This window comes from Carlito syrichta, unplaced genomic scaffold (genome assembly GCF_000164805.1).
Source record: "Carlito syrichta isolate Samal-C Ts95f unplaced genomic scaffold, Tarsius_syrichta-2.0.1 Scaffold303260, whole genome shotgun sequence".
NCBI lineage: Eukaryota > Metazoa > Chordata > Mammalia > Primates > Tarsiidae > Carlito > Carlito syrichta.
In genome coordinates this window covers 374,283-389,209 of record NW_007247356.1, presented here as the reverse complement: position 1 = coordinate 389,209, position 14,927 = coordinate 374,283, and the positions used below count along the sequence as shown (strand labels likewise).

At 32.2% G+C, this 14,927-nt stretch overlaps 1 protein-coding gene across 1 annotated transcript in view; it reads right to left on the bottom strand.

Annotated features, from left to right (window-relative positions):
- GRIK2 (glutamate ionotropic receptor kainate type subunit 2) overlaps positions 1-14,927 on the bottom strand; it is a 476,767-nt gene that overhangs the window by 234,284 nt on the left and 227,556 nt on the right. The window contains exon 9 of the mRNA XM_008058224.2: positions 14,027-14,233. Within this exon, the coding sequence (XP_008056415.1) occupies positions 14,027-14,233 (207 nt within the window). The remainder of the gene's footprint in view (positions 1-14,026; positions 14,234-14,927) is intronic.

Here is a 14,927-nt window from a genome sequence, read left to right as displayed (position 1 = left end):
TACAGGAGGAACAGTTTGAATAGGAGAGAGTCCAAACACAATAAGAAATAATCAAAAGAGATTGGGAATGAAGGGAGAGCACTGAATTCAGAGGGAATAATGAATGACTTGTTAGAAAAAGAAAGAGAGTAAGTCAGAACTAAGTCAACAGAGCCCAATATATTCTGGAAATAATAAAAATTCAGGGAGAGTTAAATAAACCAAAAAGTCTGAAAATTGTATGTAATGTCCAATAATAATACATTGTGGGATATATTTTGTTTAGATTAACTAAAGAGAGATTTTTAAGTTTAAAACACCACTGGGGATACAAATAGCAATTTCTCATGGCTTTCTACTAAATTCTCAGGCGCACTGATAGTTTATGAATGGGATCGAATATCAACTTCTATTCTTCCTTCACTCTAGTTTTTCATGTAGTAGACTAAGTGGAACAATATTGACATTTAGCTGGCTATATCCCTCTATTCCAGTGAAAATATAGATTTTTATTTATTTGTTTATTCTATTGATAATTTCCATGGGATGTCAGATAAGTGAGAGAGAATGAGATACCTGAATTTGTTTCCATTTGAAAGATTTCCCTATTGTTTCTATCAGGAAAAAAATACTAATAGAAGCTAACATTTATTGAATGTTCATAATACATCTGTTAATATTCTATGCACTTCAGATGTCTTATGTCATTTAATCCTTACAATGAAGTGTATGCTTTTGCTATGCCCTTTGATAAGAAAAAGAAGTAAGTCTCAGAAAACTTAGCCAAGTTGCCCAAAATCACCCTTCTGATAAAGAGTGGAGGGAAGTATGGAAACCGGCTTAATTCAGGTAGTCAAAAGGAACTGAATCAGACTGAAAACCAAAGCTACTCTACAGATTACAATTTCAAAGGCTATTTTCAGACCAAATACATTTGATGGACTGATTACCTTTCAACATAGAAGGAAAATGTGTTAACCAATAATGAATTGAAAAATAGAGTTCAATGAGGAAAGCAAGTAAAGATGCATCAAGTCTTCATTAAATTATCCAATTTCATATTGACATTTAAACAATGAGGCATTGTCCTTGACAATATGCTGAATCTTAGACTATTCAAATACCTGTTTTGTACTCAGTTATGTTTATCTTTTAAAACTATTTTTAGTATACATGTACAAACATAGATGCATATTTGTACAGTTGTCCCTTGGTGAACAGGTTCCAGGACTTCTGTCACGGATGCTCAAGTTCCTTATATAATATGGTGTATTGTTTGCATATAACCTACGCAATCCTCATATATTTTAAATCATTTCTATATTACTTATAATAAATAATAAAATTTAAATGCTCTATAAAATAATTGTTATGAGGCATTGTTTAGGGAATAATGACAAACAAAAATGTCTGTACATGTTTAGTACAGATACAGCCATCCTTCTGCCACACCACTCCAATATTTTCGCCCTCATTTTGTTAAATCTACACATAAGGAGCCCAAGGACACAGAGTGCCAACTATGTATGCATGTATGTATATTGTGTGTGTGTGTGTGTGTGTGTATGCAGATTGGCACAGATACTTAAATGCTTGTGCAAATATACATAAATGTACAAAATGGACACATGTGCATGTATGTGTAGTTGTCATACTGTACAAAATTACTTTAAAAATTATGAATTTTATTTGTTTCTTAAGTGTCCCATGAATGCATAAAGTAATATGAAAGCATATCAGAACACCAGTATGTTTACTTGTATGATATTGCACATTCTATTTTAATTAGCAAATTCAACCTCATCTGATGTGACAACCCATAGCATAATTTATATAAAGAGATGTGTGGGAATGAGCCTATCTATAACACATAGAAGTAATACATTTTTGACTTAAGTCAAGAAGTGACTTAAAAATGCTGGCTGGCAACAAGATTCATCATAATGTAAAGAATTTTTTACACCATGACAGATTGATTTGAAAACAGAAGGGTCCTGGATGTTTTGTTACTATGGCTATTTCTGGGAGTTATCCAGGGATTACGACTGCACAACCTTACAAACAGCACAGAAATGGACTGTTTTAACAAAGGGTCTCACCAGGGTAATGAGTAGAGAACATTAATTCTCACTGTGCATTGATGAGCTCTCTTTGAACTTTGCCAAAGTTTCAACAGTGGTGACAGGCCTCTGACACTTACAGAATAAGTTGGCCCTGAGCAGTGCTGCAGGGATGAGGGTATTTTTCATGTGTTTGCTTTTGTTTTCTATGAAAATCATATTTTATTCATTTAGACTGGTTTTCTTTTCTAATTAGATCTAGGGACTTAAGGAAGCTTTTAAAATATCAGAAAGAAATCTTTCACAATTATCATCTATAAAAACATTCCAGGGTCCTTTTCATTAAAAGATTAAACTTTAAGGTTATGTATTTAGTTTCCAAGATAAAAGAATGTTTGCAAACTTTTTAATGGTCTCATGAAGAGGAAAAGGTACAGTTTAGGTCATGTGAATTTTTTGATATTTCATTTTAATATACAAAAATGACAACTTCGTGTTGGAACCTAATATTATTATTTACATAATTCACAGACTTGCCTATACATTTTCATATTGATTCTGAATTCGCAAATTCTGTCTTCAGATTTTATGTTTAGCTCAAATTACATTTTGTCTGAAATATTAATTCCAAAGTGAGAGAGCCATGCACAATACACACACACACACACACACACACACACACACACAAACACACACACACACATACACACACACACACATAAAATTCTAGAAGAAAATAAGACTCCATAAAATAATACTTGTAATATAAGAAGCAATAAATAACAAATGAGGAGTAAAGCAAATAGATGTGTTAAATATGTTCAATCTAAACAAATACTGACTATATAAAATAATGACATAAGCAGTTTATTTGTGATGTTAAGTAAGAATCAGTTCAGAACTAAAATAACAGCAGATGTCAGCAGGAAGTTGAACAGATTAATCTTTTTAAAGTCCTTGTATTGTTTGGAAGAAAAGTAAAATATTTATGATCAATAGATGGTGAAGTTTGTTTGTTAAAATCTCCATAAAAGCCACTAAAATAATTTAAAAAATAAAGCATATGAGATCAAACTAATGGAGGAAAAAATAGAGCCTAAAAATTCATTTAATTTAAAATAAGTCAAGAAAAGAGAAAAGAAGGGAAAGCTAATGTAGATAATAGAAATAAAACTTTCATTAAAAAATAGATTATTGATTCATTACTTGTTCCTTTTCAATTTAATTAAGAACAGCAGTAGTTTCTTTAAATAAAGCAATAGCCCACTCAATTGTAATGTAACATCTTTGAAATATTCCTGTTTTGTCTGAGCATATGTATGATGATCTACCTAGCAAAATGAGAGGAAAAAAATAGTTATGTGTGAATTTTTAATCCCTAAGAAAGTATGCTCTGATTCTTAATGACCAGCATTAGTACTTAAAAAGAAACACTGCAAAATACAGGACAAGAGATTTGTTCACTGGGTTTTTGCCCTGTGTCTCTTGCCAACTGATTTGTAAATTGGCTTCTAATTGTACACATCATCAAGGATTAAGAGGACTAGGAAACTCTGGTCCTTATTTCACTCTGATTAAAAATTAATAGTCCAATTTAAAATCAGTTCCTTGTGTTCAATAACTCCTAAATAAATGCTAGTTCAATAACTCCTAAATAAATGCATAATAAATATTGGGAACCTGTATGACTAAGATTTAGATCCAGCATCAAAATACCTTCACTGAAAAATCACTGCCATTTGCAGCCTGCTGAGCAGTCAATGTCTGCTTTAAATATGCTTAACAATGTTTTCCTCAGTTCACATCATTCTGCTCATAAATCAGCTTATTATCAAGATATCTTTAAAAATACTGACCTTCAAATTACTTAAAAGTTCATTGAAAATAGACATAGACTACTTACCTAGTCTATTTAATATTTGTGAAGGAAAGATAATAAAATGTATATGAGAAATTTTGAAGTAAGTAAAAGATCACTGGAAGTGAGCTGCAGAAGATAAGATGAGATACAATGTGAGGTAAGCATGTGCTATTTGGGGGGCATGAGGTGTGGGGATAATCAGTGTGTGTCCATCCAAACCTTTGTAAGAGGAGAAAGAGTAAAAGTGATGGTTACTGAGAAAATGTTTGCAGCATTTCAAACACAAACCATGAATAAGAAATTTGGCAGACATAAATTTCATATTCCTGGGTTACTGCAATGTCAAGTGCAAAATTATCACAAAAGTATCAAGACAGACATAAAGTTTTCAAATAGAGTTTGGATTATGCTCACTGCATTGCAGTTTCAAAGAATGGAATATGTAACATATTCTAGAAATGGTCCATCCAAAACAATTATATTAATGTGCTCAAAAGGTACATTCTCCGTTGACCAGAATGACTTATTTCTGATACTGATTCTAGAACTGTTACTTTTATATTGATGACTCTTTGATTACAGAACACACTATTATTCTGCACTTATTTCAAGGACAAGCTATTTTTGATAGTATGCATATGTAATTAACCTCCTTTGAATTTTACCAATATAATTGTGGAAACCCTGACTTTGTGTATGTTTATTTTGGGTGATTAAAGACAAGGTCTCTTAGACAAAGAATGTCTTAACCTGAGTGTTTTCTGTAACACATACCCTCATATTATCTCATGTCATAAAATGTCCAGTATCTCAGACAGTATCTGCTTAAGAAGCACTTGAAAATGACTTTTTTATGTGTCTACACTTGAAATATTGTGTGCTTCAAAATGACGTTGTCTATTACTTTATAGCTATGACTCATTTCTTCACTTTAAAAGTCTGCTAATAAGTTCAACAATCTTATTTGATTATATTTTTTTCAGAAGGAACGTGTGATATCATAGCTATAATTTAAAGTTATCACAGGTACAATGCAAAGTGAATTGCAATCCTTAGTGTGGGAAAAAAAGAGGTTAGGTAGACAATTTATATCTATCTATTTATTTTATAGACATTTATTGACGATCTTCACCATTAGTAAGGCCTTGTGGCAAATGTGAGAGATACCAAAAGGAACATGAAATCTGTCCTGTATTAAGCAAGACATTGATACCTACATGAAGAAGACAAAGCATGCACATTGGCAACTAGAATATAATGCTTTGAAAAACTCTAGTTCACTGAGTGTAGCTTTTACAAACTGAATTTCATAGAAGAGCGACAAAACCTTAAAATGTAATTAGAAATGATCAGGAAATTATATGGATAAAGACACATGACTCTGGCACAAAACTACAGTGGTTAATGTTAACGTACCTACATAGTACCAAACCAATGTATTCTCAATAGATTCTTCTTAATTTGTAAAACTAAATCTATTTTCTTCTTAGTCAGGAAAGAAGAGGTGTAGAAACCTATTTTATTTTATGCTAATTCTTCTGAATCATGCCAGTTCATCTTATATTAAGCTGTTTTTCAATATTCTTAAATAAACCTGACCAAGTTATAGTTCACTCTTTTAGTCATGTGTGATGTTACGTAAGATAACATCCCTCAGGTAAAACTACATGCTGAAATTAAATTAACTGCAGTACTAAAAATAGTATATTCAAAAAAGCATCTGTCATTTTCTTATAAACCAAGCTTATTAAAGACTTCCCTGACCATTTCCCTCCCAGATAGAATTAGATATACTTACTCCTAAGGTTTCCCAAAAATATTTTGAGATTATCTCTATTACATTACCTAAAACACATAAAAATTAATTAATGTCTATCTCACATAGAATTTGTTTATTTCTTGTATTCTCAGTACCTAAAAATGTAAGTGGCACAAAATGCTAACTTATACTGAATCTAGGAATTTCATGAAAAATATCTTATTTTAAAAAAACGTATTTTAACTATTGTTTTGGTTCTAGTATTTAAAATTACTTTGGAAAAAACTTCACACATTTTCATGTGAAAAGAGGAATCATTACACTTAACAAATAAATGATATTTTTCCTGCAGTATTAAGAAATCACATGCTATGCTTTCGTTGTTGTAAGCTTTAGGGTTTTTCTTTGTTTTGTTTCTGTTTAGATTTGCTCTGTGCTCTAAAGGAAACATCATCTTTTTTTAAAAGTCATCTTTGAATATCTATTTCATTTACATTTATTCTGCTGTCTTGGTAACAATAGATACAAGTCACTGTTATTTAATAACAGGCAAATGTTATATACCTCAGACAAACACGTTTTTCTCAGCCCATTGCTTCAATAGTGTCATTGTAAATTCACTATCTTAATTACATATAATATTTTAATTATTGACTTGAAAATAACCCTAGATTTTAGACATGCTTTCTCCCAGAATTCTCTTACCCATTATTTATATATCTACTTCCATCTTCACATAAGATTTTATTTGCATAATCAAATTCCCTACTTCAAGCTTTTCCCACTCCAACATTGAAGAAGCTTTTGAAATACTTTCTTTTATAAAGAAGACTTTGCTGACTATGTTAAAGAAAGTTTCTGCCCTATAATAAACTAATTAGTTGCTTATTGATTTTTGTAGAGGCAAAATTATGTATAAGATGTATCGGAGTGTAGAGGAGTGTCCATCTATTTATATGAGTCTTTATAATATCAACTTAGTATTTTACTTTCTCAATTTTCAAATTATGTCTTTGTGTTGTTTTTATCTGATAATAAATTTTTGTTCAAAATATTTTTTGCAGATATTTTAAGTATCTTAACTTCAGAAGCCATATTTGAAGAATAGTATACATGAAAGATATTTATTCAATAGCTTGATACAATTGCCAAGTGAAATGATCCTTATCTCTGATTTTTGCTATAATGTTAAAATTAAAAGAAAATTACAAAAAGAATAGTATTAGGGAAACAATTTATTTTAAATAGCCTAAGAACACTTTCTCATAAAAAAAGAGCAAGTTTATTTTTCATAATTTTTAAATAAATAAATACATAAATATTTCTAAACATAATCTTCATTTTAATTGTGGAGCAACATAGAGAGAGGAGAAATTCCTTCTTACACTAGTACTGAAAGAAAAATCAAGCACCTTAGTTTTTAAAAAATAAATTGCAGTCATTATATTTAAGAGCTATTAATGCTGTAGTTATACAGTGTCTTTCCCAGAATGTGCATTCAATAAATGGTTGTTGAAGATCTATCTTGAGATAATTCCCAATGAATCATAATCTATCATGGCAAATCAGAATTACATTGCTCTGTGATACTCTATGTTTCTGGATTAACTTTTTCAACATAATTGCCTCTGAACTATTTGGCAGTTTATTTTTAGTTTCAAAAGCTTGTTATTTAAATCTCACATCACTTTGAGAAAAAAGTCAAGTTTAAAATAACTATATTCTCCCTTTGCTAAAATATCATCCACATTCATAATCTCTAATTCTCTGATGTCTGAGATAATAATGAATTTCTCTTTTAAGAGTAAAAATCAATTGTTTTCCAAGTTGCTTAAAGAAAAGAAAATTATTGGCAAATATGTGAAAGCTTTGAGTATTTGGGGGTCCAGTCTCTTAAAGAGAGTGGAAGAAATTCAGGTTTGCAGTTACTTTGAGGTCCAACCAGTGTGCACTTACTTAATGAACAAATTGCAAGTAGATGAAAAAACTAAATTCGAAAATCAAAACCTTAAGAAATTTAAATAGTAGGAGAATATCCTTATGAGCGTCCATTAAAGAAGAATTTTTCAACAAGGCACAAAAATATCACAAGCTATATAGAAAAAAATAAGTAAATGTGACAAACTTAAACATTAGAAGTTTCATACCAAAATGCACACGTATACACACACACACACACACACACACACACCCCCTTTAAACAAAAGTAGGGATGGGCACAGTGGCTCATGCTTGTAATCCCAGCATTTTGGGAGGCTGAGGTGGGAGGATTGCACCCACGAGTTCGAGACCAGCCTGGGTAACATAGCAAGACTTCTTCTCCAAAAAAATTTTTTAAATGATTTTTAAAAAATTAAGAGATAAAGTCTTAATTGGGAAAATATTTTCATTGAAAGAATTCAGAAAATATAAAATTACCATGTAACGAGAAGAAGAAACTAAGTAAATGGAATATTTGAACAAAGGGAAACTAAAATGTTTATAACTATGGAGGAAAAGAAGGGTTAGTTATCAGAGAATTGAAAATTAAAGCAGTTTGATTCCATTTGTTACCAGACTAGTTGACCAAATTCAGACAGTGAGAATCACAAGTATTCTTGATTTTGTAGAGAAACAGAAACTTATAAACTCCTGGTAGAAACTGATAAAATCATTTGGAAAAAAATATTTTCAATACCTAATAAATTTTGTTTTGAGACAGGGTCTCTAATGAAATTGTACACAATACCTGAACCCTGATAGCAATTTCTTTCTCAGTATGTCTCTTAAGAGAATCTCTTGCATAGGTACTCCAGGAAATGACAGGTATCTTCATGACAGCACTGTTCATCATAGCATAACACTGCAAATAACTTGACTGTCTATCAGTAAAAGACTGGATAAACAAAAATAATATATACCTATTACAGTGTACTATTGAATAATTTATACAAAATGGGCCAGGAGAATACCAAACTTAAAATAGAAGTTACATCAGGAGGATGAAAAAAATACACTAGTATCTTTTATGATTGATTTGGAAAATTCCTTAATTGAGAAGATGTATGGTAAGGGACTTCAATATTATCTGTAATATTTTATAGACATCAAAAGAGATACTTGAAGCAACGCAAATAAACATGTTAACAGTTTTCACTTTGGGGTCATAGAAATTTATAAATAAATTTGCACTTTCGGTTTTAGCTATTTTTACTAAAATTTAAAAATAACAGCAGTGATCATATTACAAGTATCCAAACATTTTATTTTGTTGTTGGTGGTGGTGTTTTTTTGTTTGCTTGTTTATTTTTACCAGAAGTACAACAGTGCCTCAAGTAAGATACAAAATTAAACAATATGCTATTGAAAGTTAAAGCTATGCTGGTACAAGTCAATTTTCTTTTCTTTTCCTTTTTTTTGCAAGAATAAATGCAATAATAATTGTCAGACTATGAAAGATGAGTTTTATCTTATTTGTATGTTTTCAGCTTGACATAGTTTCATGGACGCTGTCAGAAGACATGCCACTTCTGGGTCAGAAATGAAGGACTTTCTTACTCACAGCATTATAAGCAACATGAGCTTTAAGTTTGTGTCAGTCACCTTTGCCCTCAAGTTCTACTGATGCAAAATGGAACAGCTAAGTTGGATGTTGCATACAAAACGGATCTGTGTCACAACTGAGAAACTCTGCACTCAGGGAACCTGAATCATTTATGATAGACTACAGTAAATTTAGTCAAACTTTGACCTGTAGGGAGACATTATCTTTATTATACTGCAGGGGTCTTCAAACCCTGGGCCATGGACCAATGCCGGTCCATAGCCAGTTAGGAACCAGGCTGCACAGCAGAAAGTGAGTGGTAGGTCAGTCATGAAAGCTTCATCTGTATTTACAACCACTCTCCATCAACAAGTCAATTTTTATTTAGAATAAATTGTTTTTTGATTTAGTCTTTCCATTTTTGTGATAATACCTGGAGACTTTTTAAGTTCCCTAAAAACAAATATTTGATTTTCTTCCTAGTATATAATAAAAGAGCAATCAGGAGGCAAAACAAAATGTAGTGAGCTCCTCTAAGGCTCATTTATGAATCATAAAGGCTTGATAATGCTAAATACCAATTGCAGTGCCAAGGCAGCAACCTGGGAAGCATTCAGACAGCTGGAAAACCATGGCATCATGGGTCTTCTTAAAAATAATGTAAAATAAGAGTGAATTAAATTCCAACACACTTCTCATTTTGCCATAGTTGTTCTATAACTTGAAACAGCTTTCTTTCCCATCCTGTTTTATTGAGAAAATGAGCCAGATCATTAAGTTTTTGTTTGCTTTTAAAATTTCAACATTTGAAGTTACAAAAAGAAGCATCTTTTTTTTAAGGGGGGGGGCATTGTTGCCCATTGCACTCTCGTACCAACCTCAAATGCATAATAATAATAAAACATACATCTCTTTAAACAAAAATAAGTTGTAAAGTTCTTTGGCACCTTTAAAAGAGCTAAATTTTGTATTTAAATGTTACTCTAAAAAGATTATAGTCTACATAATGCAGCTCTAAGAATCTTTTAGGTTTAGTTTTGATTTTTTTTAATGTCCCTTTCCTCTGATAATGTGTCATCACACATATAATCAATTTTTTATTTTCAATATATGATACTAATGAGTAAACAGTAATGCTGAAAATCAGCTCATGGTGTTTAATAGACAAGATAAAGCTACATTTAAAAAAACTGGCACCCCGTGTAAACATTCAAAGTAATAATTTTAATAATAACAATAACTACTTGTTATTTTGCCAGCAGCACACTAAGACTTGTACAATGCATTTATGTCCCAAATTAGAGTCTACTTATCAAAACTGATTTGAAAACACATTAATTACATAGCCTGGTCTTAGAACTGAATTTCGTTTATTTAGTTGTACACCAGGTTAAGCAGAAGTTTTGTTATTGTTGTTATTTGTTGTTTTTCCTACTGGAAGTTAGGCTTTAAGAAAATTTCAATTTGTAAAGGTGAGAATATGCATCAGTGCCAGGTGATGGTCACACACTGAGGCACAAGGAATGTAAGATCTACAGAGGGATTAGTATCACTGTCCTGCAGCATTTAAACTGCCCCTTCTTCCAGTCATTGCCCTTCTTCTCTCCCCTGTGTCTCTTCCCTCTGTGTCCCATTGATGTATTTGACTAAACAAGGCTACAGTGCTGCTCCATTCTTAGATATCACATTTAATTCACACATTGGTCTATGAGGTATCATTATTTCCACTGTATGTATTATATAGTAGAATTGAACTCAAAACAGAAAGAAGAACTTTCCCACAGCTACAAAGGAGAGAAAGAGAGGAAGAAAGAGCATTCACATCACCACCGTTAACAAGTAATTATAGATCTGCAGAGTATGAGTACAGAGTATTCCCTGACACATTTGATCAGCACTGAATCCCCATCAGTTCTGTAATTTAAGTGCATTCTGAAAATTTGCATCCAATTGGGGGTTATTCTGTGTAAAAGATGAAAGGACAAAGAATTTCAAGTGGAAAGAAACGTCTACGATTAATGACCAAATTCAAATAGTGAGCATCGCAAGTACTCGTAATATTGTAGAGAAACAGAAACTCTTATAAAATACTGGTGGAAATGTAAAATGGTAAAACAATTTGGAGACAAGTATTTTCAACAACTAATGATTTTTTTTAGATAGGATCTTTAAAGAAATTGAACAAAATACATGAACTATGACTAACAATTACTTTCTCAGTATGTCTCCTAGAAAATTTCTTGCATAGGTAATCCAGGTGTCCAAAAAAAGTAAGGAGTGATGTGGCCAGGGAAGGCTTTGTGAAACAGTGCCCCAACACAGAACATGGGGGCTGGGGAAGGACTTTAACAGGTGACAAGAGAAGAGCTGAAGAACCAACAGGAATCAGGGGACAGGGTGAAAAAAATTAAAGGCCAATATGAGTACTTAAAATTATATACTGTAATCCTGAAGTACCCCTGCGATGTTTTCAGTGAGAAACCTTGGAGAAAACACTGGTGATTAAATGAAAACCTGACTATAATGTACAGATGGATTCCTAGAAAAGATATGAGGCAAGAAGTGCATAATAAAAACATAATGAAATGGCAAAGGTTTGAGCTGCATGGGTGGGTGAAAACTGGTAGACAGGGACAGATTTGAGATTTATTTTTAACCTGCACACAAAGAGACTTTATTAGCTTATGCATGGATGTCTACAAGCATAAATCTCCCTGAGGTTTTCCAATGCCAAGGAAAACATCACCAGAGATTTGAAAGTAATTTAACTGCTCTTGTCACTTTAAGTAGTCCCATAATAATATGTGCTAGCTTACTGCAGTTTAGGTGTTCTCCCTCATGTTAATGAAGAATTCTAGTTGGCTTTATGAATAACATACTCGCAACAGTTGTCTCGTGAGCCCATAAATGAGTTATTAGCTATAACGAAAACAACCTAAAGCTACAAGTTAAATTTATGCCCAACTTAATACAATAGGCTGTATTAGCAAGTTTCTGTCTACTCATCTCTACTATGTCAGGCTCAATAGCTAAGTTTACTTTTAAGAATGAAAAGTATGATAAAATATTTCATAAAGTATTACACAAAGGTTGTGATGTTTAAATTTCAAGAGGAAGGTATGGCGCTGTTTATTTACTTGGTCCTTGAACAGACATTTTCATGGGGGTGCTTGGAAGTCAGAACAGGAATAAAAGCCTTTGGAAAATATGTAGCCATATTCTCTAAGGAATAAACTGCTTGAGTTTAACATTTATTGTGAAACATTGTGGAATATTTGTGTCATCCTTTAAATAAATATTGTTGAATGTTGAACATTTTCTGCACTATTATTATTTATGTCTCCTGTTACTTTCAATACATTTGAAACAGATGAATTCTACCAAATATACACTACAATATGGAGGACCATGAATATAGTGATCTGATATGGTACAATAGTGTCCTAATTTAAATTATTATTATTTTTTTTTTAGTCAGAGTCTCACTCTATCACCCAGGCTAGAGGGCAGTGGTACACTCACGGTCACCCCAGTGTTGACCTGCTAGGCTCAGGTGATCCTTCTACCTCACCCCTCCAGGTAGCCAAAACTATAGGCATGCGCTATCACACCTGGCTAATTTTTTTATTTATTGTAGAGATGAGGTCACCAAGTTGCCTAGGCTGTTCTGGAACCTGTGGGCTCAGGCAATCCTCTCACTTCGGCCTCCCAAAGTGCTCAGATTACAGACTTGAGTCGCAGCGCCGGCCCTAGCTTAAATTCTAATCAGTCTGATGGCTCATAAAAACTATCAACTTTTTATAGGTGACCAACAAACTTCAAATGGAATGATCCTTGGTACCAATCATCATAAAACCTCAAAAGGTGGTCAGTCCAAAGAAAAAATCTCTTGGGGATAAATTATTTAAAAAGATTCCTCAGGCCAGGTCTAGTGGCTCAAACCTGTGTAACCTCAGCACTTTGGGTGGTCAAGGCAAGAGGATTGCCTGAGCCCAGAGGTTCAAGACCAGCCTGTGCAACTTGATGAGACCTCATCTCTATAATAAATTAAAAAATTAGCTGGGCATAGTGGCATGAACCTGTGGATCAAAGCTGCAGAGGCCGTGAGCATGCCGCTGCACTCCGGTCTGGATGACAGATTGAGACTCTTACTCAAAAAAAAAAAAAAAAAATTCCTCATTAGTATATAAAGGAAAAACAAAATAGATTGCTTGCTCCTTTACTTCCTCTGTAGTAGGTCATACACTATTAGTATTTTGAAACTCATCCAATAATGAGTTTCCACACACATTTTATTTTTTTAAATGTACTTGAAAAATGCTGGATTAGAATTTTCAAGAATTTAAGTAAGAAAAATGAATTGTTTCACTTTCAGTCTTACACATAATTTATAATTTTAAATTTGCCACAATACCAAACTATAAAGTTAATTGAGCTTCTTGCCAACTTATGACCCAGGAATGCCATTCTCAAAGACCTGGGAAATATCTCTTTAAAATGTAATCATAGGGCAACCGCTTCAGGTCCCCTCCCACTGTGGGAGCTTTTCTGTCCTCTCAATAAATCTTGCTTTCTAAAAAAAAAAAAAAAGTAATCATCAATAGAGATGATACCCCTGCCTCCCAGTTTCTGTAGATAAATTAATCCAATTACATATATAGAACTATGTATCCCTCTTAAATTTGTTATATTTAGTGACAAAGTAATGAATAAAATTATTGAAGGAAATACATAGTTGACTATATCACTGCTTTTTGTAGTCATTAACTCATGAACATCAAGAAAAAAAAGATGAAATCTTGTAGCAGTCTAATAAGCTAAAAAATACTGAAAAAATGACTTACATGATCAATTAGTTCACGAACCATTCCATTCCATTGTCCATTGGAATCATCCTGGGCTCCATATTTCCCATCCTCCACAAGTCTAATTTCATATGTAAAGCCAAGGATTGTAGATAACTCTCTAAGAAGATCAATGCAATAGCCTTCAAATCGATCATTACCATAGAGAGGTTTGTCAGACTTCTTAAACAGGACATAGGGTTCTTCCTGAAAACAATAAACATGAAGAAAAGAGGTAACAGTCAATCAAAAAACAGAAATGATAGTTTTCTTAGCAAATAGAAAATTCCTCATTAATTTAGGAAAACAGGCAACTTTACTTATTTCGAATGAATAGATTTTGGAATAATAAAATGAAGACATTCAAGCTATTTAGGGATTATTAGTGCTTTAAAAGAAAATATCTAACTATTACAATCCTACTATGACTATATAATAAAAATGTGATACATTATATATTTTATACAATACATCTTATATCACATATAACAAATAATGTGATATGTGCTATATCCTATATGATATGCAATATAAAATACCTAATTTCATCATGATTACAATACTGAAATTTAAATTATACAATGTAGTTGATATCTGGAGTACTATTTCAGTGGGATCTATGAATAAGATAAATGAAAAATATTAACTAATTGCCTAATATGTGCTAAGAATTGGAGCGGGGACTTGTTATATATATTGTCATATTTTGTCCTAACAATTAGGAGAATTACAACTACTATATTTAATTATAGTAGAAAAAGTAGCAGTTTAAAATATAAAGAAGAAACTAAGAGTTATCAAGCTCCTTTGCATTCACCTAGCATTCTAAGGAACACCTACTGTGAGTCAACCTTCCTCTATATAAAGAGAAATTCCTAAGCCATGAAACTCATGATATAGA